The following is a 16,161-nucleotide window of genomic DNA, read 5'->3' on the forward strand; positions in this document are numbered from 1 at the left end:
CAAGGTACATGCCCTTGACCGGAACCGAACCTGGGACCCCTTGGTTCACAGGCCGACGCTCTATCCACTGAGCCAAACCGTTTAGGGCTGTTTGTCATTCTTAATACATGGTGACAGTCTCAGCTAATCGAGACCTCTCCTCCTTGCATGTGTCATATAAGAGCTAACCAATTTTGTTGCTCAAAACATATAAAGTCTTCAACTGCTTCAAAGAATAACAAGACCTTAAACGTGTTTCCTAAACCCCCAGCACCAATGAATTTGTAGTTTTATAAATATCACGGTGAACAAGAAATGCTGTCTTGTCATATTCAAGCCAAATAACAGCTGGACTTTAAAAATAAAATTTTGAAGGCATTTGCCTTTTATATTTTTAATTTCTGTTTTCCTGGCTTATCGTTTTGTCATTTGATTTTGATGAGTGGTTAATACACACGCACAGCTGCCTGTTTAGATGACCTTTCCCTTGCAGATCCTATGCTCAGAGCTGTGGAGCAGGTCTACAAGTTGCTTACTAAGTGATATTGGCGTTTTCAGGATGGGCAGACATTTTCCACAGAAGCCGGGCTGGAACAGGGCCGATTTCCCAGGCTGACTTACTTTAGTCACCTCAGAAGCCCTACAGGAGTATGGGGTAGAAGTGGATCGAGGGCAGAGTACCTGTTCTGCGCCTAGCCAGCGTGGCTCAGTGGTTGAGCATCGACCAATGAACCAGGAGGCCAGGGTTCGATTCCTGATCAGGGCACATGGCAGGTTTGATCTGGTGTGCAGGAGGCAACCAATCAATGATTCCCTCTCATCATTAATGTTTCTCTCTCTCTCTCCCCCCTCCCCTTTTTCTTCCTCTCTGAAATCAATACAAATAAAAATAAATTTTAAAAAAAGATTGCTGTTCTGTGTTACTCACAATAGCCAAGACACGGAAAGAACTTAAGTGTACACTGACAGATGAATGAATAAAGAAAATGTGAGCCCTAACTGGTTTGGCTTGGTGGATAGAGTGTTGGCCTGTGGACTCAAGGGTCCCAGGTTCAATTCTGGTCAAGGGCATGTACCTTGGTTGCAGGCACACCCCCAGTAGGAGGTATGCAGGAGGCAGCTGATCGATGGTTCTCTCTCATCGATGTTTCTAACTCTCTACTTCTCCCTTTCTTTCTGTAAAAAAATTATTAAAATATATTTTAAAAAAGAAATCATTTTAGAAAGAAGAAAATGTGATATACAGTAGAATGTTATTCATCCATAAAAAAGGAAACCCTGCTATTCACAACAGCATGATGGACCTTGAAGACATTAGGTTAAATCAAATAAGGCAGGCAGAAAAAGATAAAGACTGTATGATCTCACTTACATGTGAAATTGAAAGAGGCCAAACTCATAGTAGACACAGAGAGTAGAATGGTGGTTGCCAGAGGCTGGGGTCTGGGGAGAGTGGATAGACCTTAGTCAAAGGTTACAAACTCCAGAAGTAAGATGAATGACCTCTGGGGATCTAATGTACAGTACGGTGACTATAGTTAACAAGACTGTATTATACATATGAAGTTGTCAAGGGAGTAGATCTTAAATTTTCTCACACACACAAAAAAAGATAACTATGTCATGTGACAGATGTGTTGGCTAACCCTATTGTGGTAATCAATTTCTATTACATACACGTATGAAATCATCACATTGTATACCTTAAATTTACACAGTGTTATATATCAATTATATCTCAACAAAGCTGAAAAAAATTAACTTTTTCTGTTCAAAGCCAGAAGAAACATGGAAACAATCATGTATGGACCGAGAAGGAGTGGCATTCCTGGCTGAAGCCACCAGACGCACCTGTCATTGAGCTCTCCTCGGAGCTTTCACTCTGGATCCCTGTGGGGCACAAAGAAGTCTTCACCTTTTTAGTACTTTTCTCAGTGATAATTATGTCTGTCTGTATGTATGTGTGCATTTTCCTTTTATTCTTCTGTCTTCCTTCACTAGACTTTAAACCCCAAGAGGTCAGGAACATGTCTGTTTTGTTTCCTTTGGTTATCCAGTGTCTAGTCTATCTAGTTCAGGGACTGGTACACAGTAGCACTCAACAGTTGTTTGCTTGCTTGTTTGCTTGCTTTTAAGAGTACAAGCTGACACAAGGAGCTTATAAATGTTTTAGCTCTCCTTTCACTTCAGTCCCCTCTTACTCTTTCTGCTAAGGGAAAGGAGCAACATGGAGCAAGTATTCTGTGTACCTGCTATCTACTCTGACTCTAATATGAACTGTAACTCCAGCAGGCTTTGCAGTCAGCTCACACTTGAGCAGACTCCAGGAAATACTCTGAAGTCAGCAGAAGGCAACTACCCATCCCAGCAGTCCTCACAAAGGCACTGCCTTCTGTCCGAATCAGAGCATGTAACTTGACTCCATTCATGAACTCACAGTCCCCCAAAAGCACATGAGGTCTCAATGGCAATGCTGGGCAAACTTCTGAAGGGAGCTTTGCACATGCTCCTTAAGCTCCTGGGCCACAACAGCCCTTCTACCATTACACTCAGCAGGCACTGCTGCTACGTGTGACAGAGTAACAGGAGAGCTGGTGTAGGGCATGACTTGCTATATTTAGGGAAGAGGAAATGGGCCATTCTGAAGAAGGTCACAAGAGGTTTTTTCAAAAAATGAAGGCATCACATATATATCTATGTACATAGGGCGTGCAGTATAGCACAGTATTTAAGAGCTGGGGTACCAGAGCCAAGGCTACCTGGTATCAACTCGCAGCTCTGCACTTATTAGCTGTGTGACCTATGGCAAGTTACTTAATTATTCTCAGCCTTAATTTTCTCATCTATAAAATGGGAAAAATAATAATACTTTCTTTACAGAGTTGTATGAGGTGTAAATAAAAAACATAGTATGTATGTGAAAAACGTAGCACATTCTGTGGCATATAAGTGCTTAATAAATGTTTGCACCCCCCCCCACACACACACACACCAGAGTTTATTTTAATACCTTGTCCCAAGGATTATCACTAAACATTAGTCTCTCCTAATGGTATGAAAAGTCTGTCTTCTGGAAACCCTCTGAGGTGCCTCCTAACATCTGACACTACCCATCCTTAGTGCTTGTGCTGGGGGTTCTGAATGGCCTGGGATGGCCAAATATCACCGGAAGCTATGCCCACCCAGTTCAGATGCTGCTATGAAATGTCTTCATGCGTTTTCAGAGAATTAGGGTCCTGGGACAAATACTGCCAGTAAAAGGGATAATAGAAAGGATTCCATCCCTGAAGCTAAAGAAGGACTTTAGCTGAGACCCAAGATAGGTGAAGTATTGTGTTACTCTGAAGAGAACAGATTAATCTTCCCTGACTGTTGGGAGTGGAGGGAGGGAATCTGCAAAAGGAACAACTAACGGGAAAACCAGCCCCTGCTCTGTGATGACACAGTAAATAACCAGGCAACAGCACTACTGAAGTGCTGGCCTAACTCATAAATCGTACCCTGCCTCTGGGGAGCAATTTCTGCTGATTTGCTGCTGTGCATTTAAAACAAACAAACAGAAAGTGCAGAAGGGTGGACAGGCATTGATAGTGCTGTGGGCAAACCCACTGAGAGTGAAGCTAGTCTCTCCTTCCAGCCTTCCAAAGACTTGATTCATGGTTAGCACCCACACCCAGGATGGGCCTTACCCAAGTCATTATTAATTTTATGCCAAATCTGCTCAAACCACCATTTAGTTCCCAAAAATTGTTTGATTGCACCTGGGGATCACTTGATTTGGGGTGTTAAAAAAAATCCTCCTTTATAGGTTTGTCCTTTTTTCCTTTTTTAACAAGAATGCAGTGAAGTGATTGAAACAGAATTCTGTTGTTCATTGGAAGGCAGAGGGTCCTTTTAGTTTAAAAGTAGAATGGCACCTTGAAGTATGTGGGTTGCTGAGGGTCCAGTAATATAGGATCTAGCTACATCTCAAAATCCTCGATTATAACATATGATGAAGACTAACATTTGCTCTGCTTTGCCAAGAAAACCGAGCTGGTACTTCCAAGAAAGCCATGAAGATCCTATAGCTCAGACACAGCTCCAGAAACACCCCGGGCAGCAGGAAAGAGCTGCAGGAAAAGCCACTCACCCTCTGCATCTTCTGGCCGAGTGAGATCGATGACACCTGGGCCCAGCTTCCCATCTTCACTGGACTTGCCTGTTAGCTGGGGCCCCAAGTTCTCAAAGCGCGTTCTTTCCTAGAGGAAAGAACAATCAGAGTCTTATTTCAGCTTCCCAAACAGCCACGTTTCCTTCCAGTTTCTGTCTTGCTTAGTGGGCAAAACTTAGATGTGCAAACATCATTTCTGTTCACCGTGGGCTCGGAACATCTTTCAGGAAGATTCCGTGGAAGCCAGGTGCTGGCCCTGACAGTGCTGACCGGTTCTAAACCACAGTACCTGGAAGGGAAGGAAACCTGGGACGGGAAACCTGCCAGCACTGCACTGCGCATCTTCTTGCTGTTGTGTTGGCTCCAGGAATCTAAAAGGAATGCAATCTAGAAGTTTCAGACAAAAGTGCCAAACTTGTGAGAGCAGTTCCCTTTAAAACAGACATACTGCTATTTAATGGGAGAGGCATGTTCCCACCTAGAGATCATATGTGGCACTGGTATTCCTGGGAAAATACAAATCAGGATTTCAGAAACAAATATTTCAAAGCAGGCAAACTAGATGATAGCATGCATTGACACTATTATTTTGCCTAGGAGTTTCAACCATAAGTTCCTGGGGCGGGCAAAGGAGGACATTACTCCTAGCCAGCCATTGAGTCAAGAAAGTGAACTACTCTTGCCGCTATAGGAGGGAAACCCTTAACTGGTTCTCTAGAAGCGGGAGTCTGAAATGCCACAACGAACTCCCCCTCGCAGCTCTCCAGATCGGTGGCAGAGGGCTCACTGGCCATCATTAATAGGGTGTTATCATCTACGGAAACAGCCCGTGTCGCCTTCTCGCCTCCTTGATACACTCCAGACTTTGTGTTATGGCTTTGTGTTGTGCTTATGAATGAATGAAACCTTGTTGTTCATTACTACGAAACAATATTAAATGTCATGTCAGCTTGAATTTACAGACATGAAGTAGCAGCTTGCAGCTCCGGGAATGGTTTCTGCATGTTATACTTAATGCATTATGCAGCAGTCGAGTGCTGATTGCTGTGCAGTCTATTGTTCAATGACCTAGTTCTGGACTGAGCATGTTTGGTATTAGATGGAAATACTCCGAGTGCTCCCTTCTGTAAGATGTTTAGAAACTTGGAGATATTCTTAAAGAGCAAACATACAATTACTTGATAGAGGCTGTCTCTTATTTGTACAGTCTCACTACGTTTGTGCTTTCTAATATGATTATTTTTGAATATCATTATATTTCTATAATTAATTCCCATCAGTCAAATTGCGCAGGAAATCTTCCAATTCCCCTCCAGCATGGGATGTGTTGAAATTTGTGTTGGAAGAAAACACAGCATAAACCTTGCTTTAACCTAGCACCGTTTCTATGAAAGATGTGCAACAAAATTATAATCATGAATTTCACCAACTGGGTCATCAATACTAACTAGTTACAATGTAGGGAAACCTCTGAAATATTAATTTAGAAAAGAATGAAAATAAAAAGCAAATTAGGTATGGTTCCCCATATCTTTGTAGGTAAAAACAGTGCTACGCAAGAACAAATTGACTCAGACACAAGACACAACAAAATGCCAAAATGCACCCAGAAGCCATGCGGTGGTTTCACATGTTGTCAGAGGGAGACAGCTTTTTTTTTTTTTTTTTTTTTTTTTTTTAAATCCTTACCCGAGGATATTTTCCCATTGATTTTTAGAGAGAGTGGAAGAGAGAGGGAAAGACAGAAAGAAATATCCATGTGAGAGAAACACATCGATTGGTTGCCTCCTGCATGCGCCCTAACCAGGGCCCAGGCCTGGGAGGACTCTGCAACTGAGGTACGTGCCCTTGACCAGAATTGAACCCAGGACACTTTGGTCTGCAGGCCGACGCTCTATCCACTGAGCCAAACTGGCCAGGGCAAAGACAGCTGCTTTTAATTAGCCAATTTCTATTTTTGAAGAGCACGCTTGTTTGCCCTGGTGTAAAGGAAGAGAGTTACAGTGGAGATGAATAGTACCAGGGAAAGCTAAATATGCAACCTTTGTTTTATCACATTGTTTCAAATTTCAGACATTTGTATGTGAACCCTTTCCCTGTGTTAAATGCAAAAAGAGTTCTCATGTGACACCTGCAATCTTCTTGGAAGAACAACCTTTAGCTGTATTTTCATGGGGGGAGAGGGGGGAGGAGAGAAACAACTTCCTCTGAAAATCAACAGACCTTACTACCCATCAGTATGCATATTCCAAGTATCTTTCTAGTCAGTCATTCTCTTTGATTTTACTGCAAAATATTCTCAGTAAAAAATAAATAAATAAATAAATAAAGTTCCTGAAAGAATATCAATATTTTGACAAGGAAGGAGAAGAGGGAAAATTACATGCCATGGTTTGTAAAATCCTAAGACAACAAAGCTTACATGATGATGATATATTTTCTTTTCAAAAAAAAAATGAAGTGCGCTCACAATTCAGTAGCATCAGCTTGTTTTTCATCATAACAAAAAAAAAATTCAGAACATTCGACAACACGTTCACGATGTCTCTGAAGCCATGCGTTTTTCTGACTTCACTGAAAAAATCCTTCTGCAGAGATACTTTCCTTATAAAACATCAATATTTTGACACGGAAGAAGTCAAGGAAGAATACCCCATGAAATACTTGTTAAATAGACAGAAAATAAATCAATGGAAAAAAACTGTTCTGGGTGGTGGGCTGCATTTTATACTTGGTAATATTAAGCACTTGTGTTTGAGATTAAAGTAGGACCCCGCCAAGCCATGCCCTTTCATATACATTTCTACCTAGTCTCCCAGAAGATTTCCTTCTATTCTTCAAAGAATAGCTCAGAATATTTATTTGCCAGCCACATAACCATCAGATAAGAAGGCCTGATGTCTACGAGTTAGCTCTGGGCAGCTGAGTGAAGCAAAGATTTTATTGGTGAGGTTGAACATGAGTCTAGTAAATACAGGATGTGGGTGTGGGCACAGAGAGATGTTCAAGGATACTTTAGTGACAAGAGGCTTCAACTTTTAGCCCTTAAGTGCCAATGGGCATGCCCCTGTATGGAACAAATATAAACTGTGGGTGAAAAGGTCTTCACTCTAAATTTTGTTCATGCACTTGAACCACCTCCCACAATGTACATAGTTCCCAAGTAAGATTATTTTGGAGATATAAGCAAAATATAAACACCCCCATGCTAACTTAATCTCAACCCTCCAGGAAAATCCCCCCATCTCCATATTGACAGAGAAATGTGCATTTGACATGCAACTATGTGATCAGACACTTAAACATTGTCAGCCACAAACATGCAGGCAACATAAAAGTTATTGGAAGAAATGAAAGGCAGCTCTGCCATGTTGCAGGACTTTGGCTAAGTGCTTTGAAATTATGATGTATGAGGTAGATGTTGCATATTAAATAAAGATATTTAAATGATAAAGCCCCCTTTAGTGAGAGTTGATGAATGTTAAATGTTACAAGCCACAAGACCCAGGCATCCATCACCTTCCCGTGTTATCCGAGGCAATGGCGGGCAGCCTCACTGGTGACAGATAGACTGCTGCATTATTATCCCTATTTCCAGAGTCACTGCACAGACCATTCAACTCCTCAGGCATCATTTTTAACTTTGCATTATATTAGCAACTTTTCCCTCCCTCCTATGGCAAGATTGATCAATGTTGTCTTTGCATCAGTGGAGAGAGAGAATGGGTTTGGGATAACTGAAAGAACAGTGGTTTGTTTCCATCCAGGCAAAAAAAAAAAAAAAAAAATCAACTTCCTCTTACTGGCAACAAATGTAAAATTGTGATAGGGGGGAAGAACAGCCACGAAACAGTAAGCACACAATAATGGCTTTTCTTTGCGCTTAGATAAAAGCTGAATTTTTGATGTGCACAGTATATTTTAATAAAATTTTATATACTATGTTTTATACACTTATTGGCTATTCCATAATAATGTGTGTGCTAACAGTAAAATTGCTCTTAAATTTATGTGTGTTATTTATAAGTTCCCACGTAACAATGCTTTTTGTTGTAAAAAATATTCTGTTTATTAATGTAACTTTACAACCACTGTATCCGAGATCCGTGGTAAATTAATGACATTTTTATTATTTTATAGTGTCATTAAATTTTTACTGATCACTCCATCAAACAGAGGCAGTAAAGGCCATAATGTAAACTGGGACACTTAGATCAGGCGGCAGGAAGGCATTCCATGGAGTCTGAAGAAAACTGCTCGCCGTAAATGATATTTATGCCATCTTTAAGCATGTGAGAATACTTGGATAAGTTTGGCAAAACTGTTTCAGTAGTCGAGTGGATTGTGTACTTAAATAACAGTTTGCTCCCTAGCGAGACAAGCCTTTTTCCAACCTTACGTGAGATGACTGATGGCAGCCGTCTCCTGAGGAGCAGCGCTCGGAATGGGAATGTGAGGACGTAGCAGGCCCCTCCCTGCCAGACCGCCAAGACTGACCAGCCTGGGTCTTGCCTCCAATGATTTCAACACCATCCCCTTTTCCACGAAGCAAAGTGGAAGTGGTACGTGCTGAGAGGGGTGTTTTGTTTGCTGCCTTACAAACAAGTATATTTCATTTGACAGGTAGATATGGCTAGACAATGATGTGATATACTTTATTCCAATGCTCTAAATGAGAGGGACTTTACTGACCTTTATTCGAAGCTCGTTTTTAAAGAATGTCTGAATATGGGGTCATTCGTAACAGCCACAGAAAGTACACCTAACTGCAAAATTTACCTATCGTCCAGTTAAAATGGGTCAAAAATAATCGCATGTTACTTTCACATGAAAAATACACTATAATTAATATACTCTACAGTAACTCAAATATTCTGTTTATAGAATATATATTATACAAGTATATATCTTACAAAATATATACATATTATATATTATACTTCTGTATAGTTTGTAGAGGACAGTAAGTAGAAAATTTTATGCTCGTGTAATCACAAATTTAAAACCACCTATCTCCTACATGCGGTTTTGGCATAATCTTTTTTAAGTAAACAAGAATTTGTTGTTACATCCTAAAATATTAAGTCTTTAAATATTAAAGACTTTAAAAAGTCTTTTCAAATTTATAATAATAAGAAACATTGCAGGGAAAGTTAATACTGCAGCACCACCAGTTATGTTTGTGTGTATTCCTGAAGCAGAGTTTTCTAAGAGAAATAACCAACACATGCATTATGAATAAAAATTCTCTCAGGCCACCACAACATTCTGAGATCTTATCTATCCGTACAGTGTCAGCTTTGTCTAAGTATCACCTGTCATTCCATCCCAGCTCCAGGCTTTAGTGTCTCTCCAACCCAGGGCAACTCCTTCCTACACTAAAAGTTAAGACTTCCCTGCAAAAGCATCTTTCCCCATAGTACTATTGGTCTCACTGCTTTCCTTGCCCCTCTATGCCCAGTTAATCATCAGGCTTGCTGACTGTTCCTTCACAGAGACTTTTGTGCCAGTTCCTCTCCTCATGGGCCTCTACCATCAAAAACTAGCCCAGCACATGCCCTCACGCCTGCACACGAGATCACTGCTGCAGCCTCCATTCTGGTCTGCCTGATCCTTGATACTGCCCCTCGCCCTGCGTCCGCCCGCTCACACTCCTCACAAGATCCCACTCAATGTCTCATGGCTTCCTATTTTCTACTGCATATCATCCTCTACCTGCTTTTCCAGATCCTTCCTACACTGCTCCCATGTGTCTTAACTTGGTTTCCTACAACTCTCTCATCATACATCCTCTGCCCTTAGTGCACAGTAAGCAACTCACCTTCCCATAATAGTACCATGATCACACCTGCCCCCTCTTCCCCCTGGCTGCTTCCCTTCCTTCTGTCTTCTTCCTTACCAAGTTTTATTCATATTGAAAAACCCAAATTGTCCATGAACTCTACAACCTCTCTGATCTACAAAAATTCTTAGTCTTCCCTATATAATCAGCCACAACTTATACAACTACATCAAAGAATTAAGCTTTGGCTCCTCCAACAATGTCAAAATATTTTCAAACCAGGGCTTGTGTCTTACACTTTTTCTATATATCTTATAATGTAGTTGGCATTAGTGTCCACACATATTTATATGATTCTACAAGGCCACATAATTTGTTTTTGTTAATCCTCACCCAAGGATATTTTTTGCATTAATTTTTTAGAGAGAATGGAAGGAAAGGGGAGAGACAGCGAGAGAAACATTAATGTGAGACATAACAATTGGTTGCCTCCTGCAGGCACCCTGATCAGGGCTGGGGATCTGGCCTACAACTGAGGCACATACCCTTGACTGGAATAGAACCTGAGGTCCTTCAGTCAGCAAACCGGCACTCTAACCACTGAACCAAACTGGCCAGGGCAAGGCCACATAACGGATTTACCCACATAAATGAAAAACACTCTGTGCACCTGAGTGTCCAAAAGAAGCAAGAACTACCAACTTTCTAGTATTTCAAATTTGTAGAAGAGATGTTTATACTCAACACTCCACACTCTATTGGTGATAGCTCTTTGGGCAATGATAATCAAAACAAGGAAATCCAGAAAAATACTTAAATATTTTGTAAAAGAGGGCAATAAGCAACTTTAGAAGAATACCGTGGAAGAATACAGCTTGATTGCAGAACTTAACATGAAAAAAAAAGGGTCTGGAGTCTGACTTGGAATTTCTGCAGTTTAACACTTGCATCTTTTTGCAAAGTCTTTGCAGAACACTGGCAAAAGAGGAGCCTACCCACCACAAATGCATGGCTGAAAAAGCAGTACATATTTTTTAAAGTTTAAAAAAATTTGTGTTTTGCTCTGTTTTGTTTTAAAATAGGACAATGTTAAGCATAATGCTGACAGAGCCTGTCTCTTATTCTGAAAAACTTTCTCTAATTCCATGCTCTGGACATATCTTGCCATCATGTGATTCTCAAGAAGTACTACTTAAGCACACATGTGGTTTCCTTCTTATTGACTTAGCAAGCTCTATCACTTCATTAGCCTTTATTTTATATCCTTTATTATACACTTAGTAATGTAATGAAAGATAAAAAAAATGTAGGCTTCCCAGTGGAAAGTAATCACATATGCTTTTTAAAAGGTGATTCTTTTTTTGGAAGGAGTTCATTTAGAGGTGCTAGGCTTTACTTTCATAGTGATGTTTTGATGGTCCCAGACTCAGTAATCATGATAATAAAGACTGTGGCTGGGAGAAACGAGGTTCATTATTAAACCTCATTGTTAAATAACATTTTGTCAGCTAACACTATTAACTTTTCTAGACTTTAATACACTCTTTACTAAAATTGTGCTAGGACACGAGTCAGTTAAGGCCTAAGTTCTCCAATTCTGTTTGCCTCCACAGCACAAATGCACAGAGGGGTAGGACAGAGTGTCTTTACTGTTCATTACTATGTGCAAGGCACTGCCTAATGAGTATTTCCTTTAACCCTCACACCAATGCTACAAGGAAAATATTGCTACTGCTATCAATTTTATAAGAGAATAAAAGGTGAGGCTCAAAAATATTTTTAAATATTTTATTTAACTCACTTAACCAAAATTTAGATAGGTATTGGTGCCAAGGTGAATTCAGAAATCCTAACTCTAGAACTTAATTACCATGTGGATTTTCTGAGCCTATTTCCTTATTTGTAAAATGGAAAAGAAAATGCCCATGCTGCAGGATTGTGATGATTAAGTAAGAGATCAGGTGTATGAGTGCTTTGCAAAATTAAAGCAACTCATAAAATACCCACTTCTGTTAAGCATGTTATATAGTGTTTGCTACATGATTCAAAGCTAAATGCTAATGAAGACAGTGTCTTGATGAAAGGCCAATATCCACCATTCCTGTGTCCACAATGCAATTATACATCCAGAGATGCTCTCCTTTTTAACTTGGCTGTTAAGCATCTCAGGACTAAATTTAAATCTCAATGTTAGTCACCATGTAGTATATGGATCTTGTTATTCTCTACTTATAAGCTCTCAAATATCCCCATCATCTGCACGAGGAGACTCAAACTTCCTGTAGAACCTTTCATGGTCTGGCACCCGCTCTCCCATCAGCCTTATGTCCTATTCCTTTCAGTTCCTGTTCTCTGTCCCAGTAAGATGGACCTTCTTGGAGTTTCCTGAATAAGTTATAATACTGTATGTCCTTGCATATTTGCATATACTATTCTCTCTTAGAATACCTTTCCTTAGTCCTTTCTAGACCTAAATAAAACATTTTTTCTGAACAAAAGAATTGTTCTCCACCAGTTCCAGGCAGAAATGATGGTATCCCATCACCACCCCATGTTTATAGAATAATGTTTTACAACTGTTAATGTATATGTCTGTTTACATTTCCCCAACGTACTCCTTAAGGTGTGGTATCTATGTCTTATTATCTTTATATTATCAGTTCCTACCATCATTGCTTCCTATTGATACTTGCAAATACTAGGTACTTGGGGTGCTAAATCCTAGTAATCCTAATAAAGTTACTTCCCTCTTTTCTTTAATTTTAATTTTACTTTTAAATTAATTTTCAGATATTGTTTAAAAACAGTAACATATAGATTATTAAAAGGTAGATAAATACAAAGGAAGGTGTTTAAGTCAATAGAACAATATAGTGATCTATCTTGTCAGGGTTACCTTAGTACTGAGACACAGGGAGTCTGCTTAGTTACTATTATTTGAAAGGCCTCTGGTAAGAAACTTCCCTAATTCTCAACTACCACCACCTCCAATATTCTTCTCACATAGTTCTATATTGCTTAGCAATCCATCATTTGAATTAATTAACAATGTCGATATCTTATGAATGGACAGTAGAATAAACTGTTAAACAAAATCATATTAACTCCAGTTAATTCCTCTAGAGAAAGAAGAACATCTCTAGGAAAGATGAGGCAGATGAAACTATAGGAGCAGAGACATAAAGCATTTGGTCAAAGTACTCTGATCCTAAAGAAAATAACTTCACAAGAGTTTGGGAATACTCAAGCTAGGAAACATGGCTGTTATGGACAGAACGGTATCCTCTTAAAATTCACATGTTGAAGCCCTAACCCAGCCGTGGGCAAACTAGGGCCCGCGGGCCGGATCCGGACTGTTTGAAATGAATAAAACTAAAAAAAAAAAAGACCGTACCCTTTTATGTAATGATGTTTACTTTGAATTTATATTAGTTCACACAAACACTCCATCCATGCTTTTGTTCCGGCCCTCCGGTCCAGTTTAAGAACCCATTGTGGCCCTCAAGTCAAAAAGTTTGCCCACCCCTGCAACCCTAGCCTAGTACATCAGAACATGACTGTGCTTGGAGATGGGGCCTTTAAAGAGGTGACTAAAGTAAAATGAAGCCTTTAGGTGGGCTCCAATCCTACACAATGGGGGGTCCTTATAAGAGGAGGAGTTAAGACATACAGATTCATGAGAGATGTGTGCTCACAGAGGAAAACCGTGTGAGGACACAGCAAGAGGGCAGCCATCTACAAGGAGAGAGGCCTCCAGTGAAACCGGCACCTGTATCTTGGATTTCTAGCCTCCAGAACTGTGAGAAAAATATTTCTGTTGTTTAAGCTGCCTAGTCTGTGGGTTTTGCTATGACGGCCCTAGCAAACTAATACAATAGCAACTTCTCCCTCAAGCAGTAAGGCAACAAACGTTAGATAAGCAATCCTCTGATAGAACCACTACTAGATCCTAATGCAAAAGCTATCTATTGACTATCTATGTATCTATCTGTCATCTATCTATTATCTATCTATTATCTACATCTATCTGTCTATCATCTATTATCTATTATCTATATCCATCTATCTATTATCTATCTATCTATCTATCTATCTATCTATCTATCTATCTATCTATCTATCTATAATTCTATCTACCTAGGATCTTCAAAAGAAAAAGTTCCCCCTTAAAGAGAATGAATATTTATAAGGACTTGGCAAAAAAAGTTTTTAAAATTCCAGATGATTCATACTTGAGGCAAGACATAGAATGAGTACAGATTGATGTAAGCTGCTCAGATCCCCTCTCAGGATGCTGTAATCTGTGCCACTGAACAGTAAGCTCCTTGAGAGAGGGAAAGTGTCTCCTGACCCTCTCTACCTCCAGTGAGGACTGTGCCCTGTAAGCTCAGAAAAGCATATAGCACATACCGGCTGAAAGGAACTAATATCTGTAGAGCTTCTTATGGAGATGTTTTATGGAATTTACAAAAACATTCTCAAATGATATACCACAAGTTTCCTTCATGATTTGAAGAGTACACCAAACTAAGCAAGTTCTCTCTCCACACCCCAGGCAAGAACAGCATCCTGTGTATCTCCTGCAACATACACTTAGACTCTTGTCACTGGTCATCAGATGATAAATGATAAAGTAGCATTGACTCTGAAGATGTGAGACCCTTTTAGTCTTGGGAGCCACTGAGTTAAATTAGTTTCATCAGGATTATAGTGATTACTGAACCCCTTTAACCAAATGCTTTCTGTCTCATTAATATGGTTTTCATATGGTTTTAACCAATTGCAAGGTTATTTATAAGTTTGCAACTCCCAACTAGAGTTATAAAGTGTTCAGATTTAAGCAAATCCAGTTGTGTGGCAGCCCAACTTCTACTTATATGTGGTTTCCAACGTTTTACTTGTGTACAGAGGCATGATGCATATTTGTTCCTGAATGTTCTCTGATTAACTATTTGTTTCAATAACAAGTTCACAAAAATTCCATTGTAAAATTATATAAACTATTAAAACTGAACATGTTATTTAAAAACTGGAAAGTTTTATCTCCACTTAAACCACCAGCACAACTTTATTAATCTAACATTTATCACATGAACAAAAAGGCACAATATAATTAATGACCAGCTAAGCAAATGTCTTAGTCCAAAAAAATTATCTTAGGAATTCAGTTTTCTCAAAATTTAGGCACTTGATTTCAAAGACCTATTTATTTTACAATGTGTACTTTTGAAAAATATTGTCTGTAGGAACACAGGTGCCGTTTATTCAAGTTAAAGACATCAAAGCTATATAAACCAAGAATGAATATTTTCCTCAAACTATACCTTCTCTTTCAATTTTAGCTGGCAAACTGATAAATATGAAAAAAAAATTTCTCTCAGAAACAAACACAAAAAATGGGGGGAAATGTAAGGTATTGCCACCAACCATTTCTTTTAATTTTTTTATGTATATCTTAAAATTTCCTAAGACATTTGGCTATAATTTTAAGAAATGTATGTGCTACAAAAATAACATATTTCTTCAAAAGAAGAAACAGGGAGCACGAGAAAGTCTGGTGCTAGAAGGAAATGTAACGGCCTCTGCATTCAGAGAGCACGGAGCTTAGGACACTCACCCAGAGTCGCACCCTAACCAGTAACAGATTCAGAGCTTGTCTCAGCCTCCAGACTCTGATTCCTGCTCCTTCCACTGAACCGCTCTGCAGCACAAGTGCCCTTCACAGACTATCCCTGATTACTTCATCTGCAAAACCTGGGAGCTGAACTAACTTCTCTCTATGGTTTCTTTCAGCTTTAAGATCGGATGATCCTCTGATACTCGACATTTTTGCTCCTGACACCCACACTGCAGTACACATTAGGAAAATAGCTTTGACATCTCAGAAAAATTTTTGAGCAATTATTTATATTCTCAAGGAAATAGCTCCCCATCTGCCAGACAAGCCTACCAAAACCATGATCACACTTAGCCAAAAAGCATTTGTTTGCTACTTCTGAAATTCCCTCTCCACCAGGGCAAAGTGACAGAGGGAAGGGACACAAGGCAGGGGGAGGCAAGGAAAGAGGCAAGCAAAATCAGAGGGAAACGTTTACATCTAATGTGGTGAAATATACTTCTATGTCCCTGATTTTGGTACTCATGACAGTGGCACTAGCAGAATACATCCCTTTTTGTCTGCAAGCAAAGTAACATATATTCAAACATTGCTGGTAAGAAGAGAGCCTCTCTTCAGGAAAAAAAACCA

At 39.6% G+C, this 16,161-nt stretch overlaps 1 protein-coding gene across 28 annotated transcripts in view; it reads right to left on the minus strand.

Annotated features, from left to right (window-relative positions):
* Positions 1-16,161, minus strand: part of SOX6 (SRY-box transcription factor 6) — a 368,911-nt gene that overhangs the window by 36,060 nt on the left and 316,690 nt on the right. For all 28 annotated transcript variants that reach the window (XM_036325513.1, XM_036325515.1, XM_036325527.1 and 25 more), the window contains one exon: positions 4,112-4,220. In XM_036325513.1, the coding sequence (XP_036181406.1) occupies positions 4,112-4,220 (109 nt within the window). The remainder of the gene's footprint in view (positions 1-4,111; positions 4,221-16,161) is intronic.

This window comes from Myotis myotis, unplaced genomic scaffold, assembly GCF_014108235.1.
Source record: "Myotis myotis isolate mMyoMyo1 unplaced genomic scaffold, mMyoMyo1.p scaffold_m19_p_10, whole genome shotgun sequence".
NCBI classification, from domain to species: Eukaryota; Metazoa; Chordata; class Mammalia; order Chiroptera; family Vespertilionidae; genus Myotis; species Myotis myotis.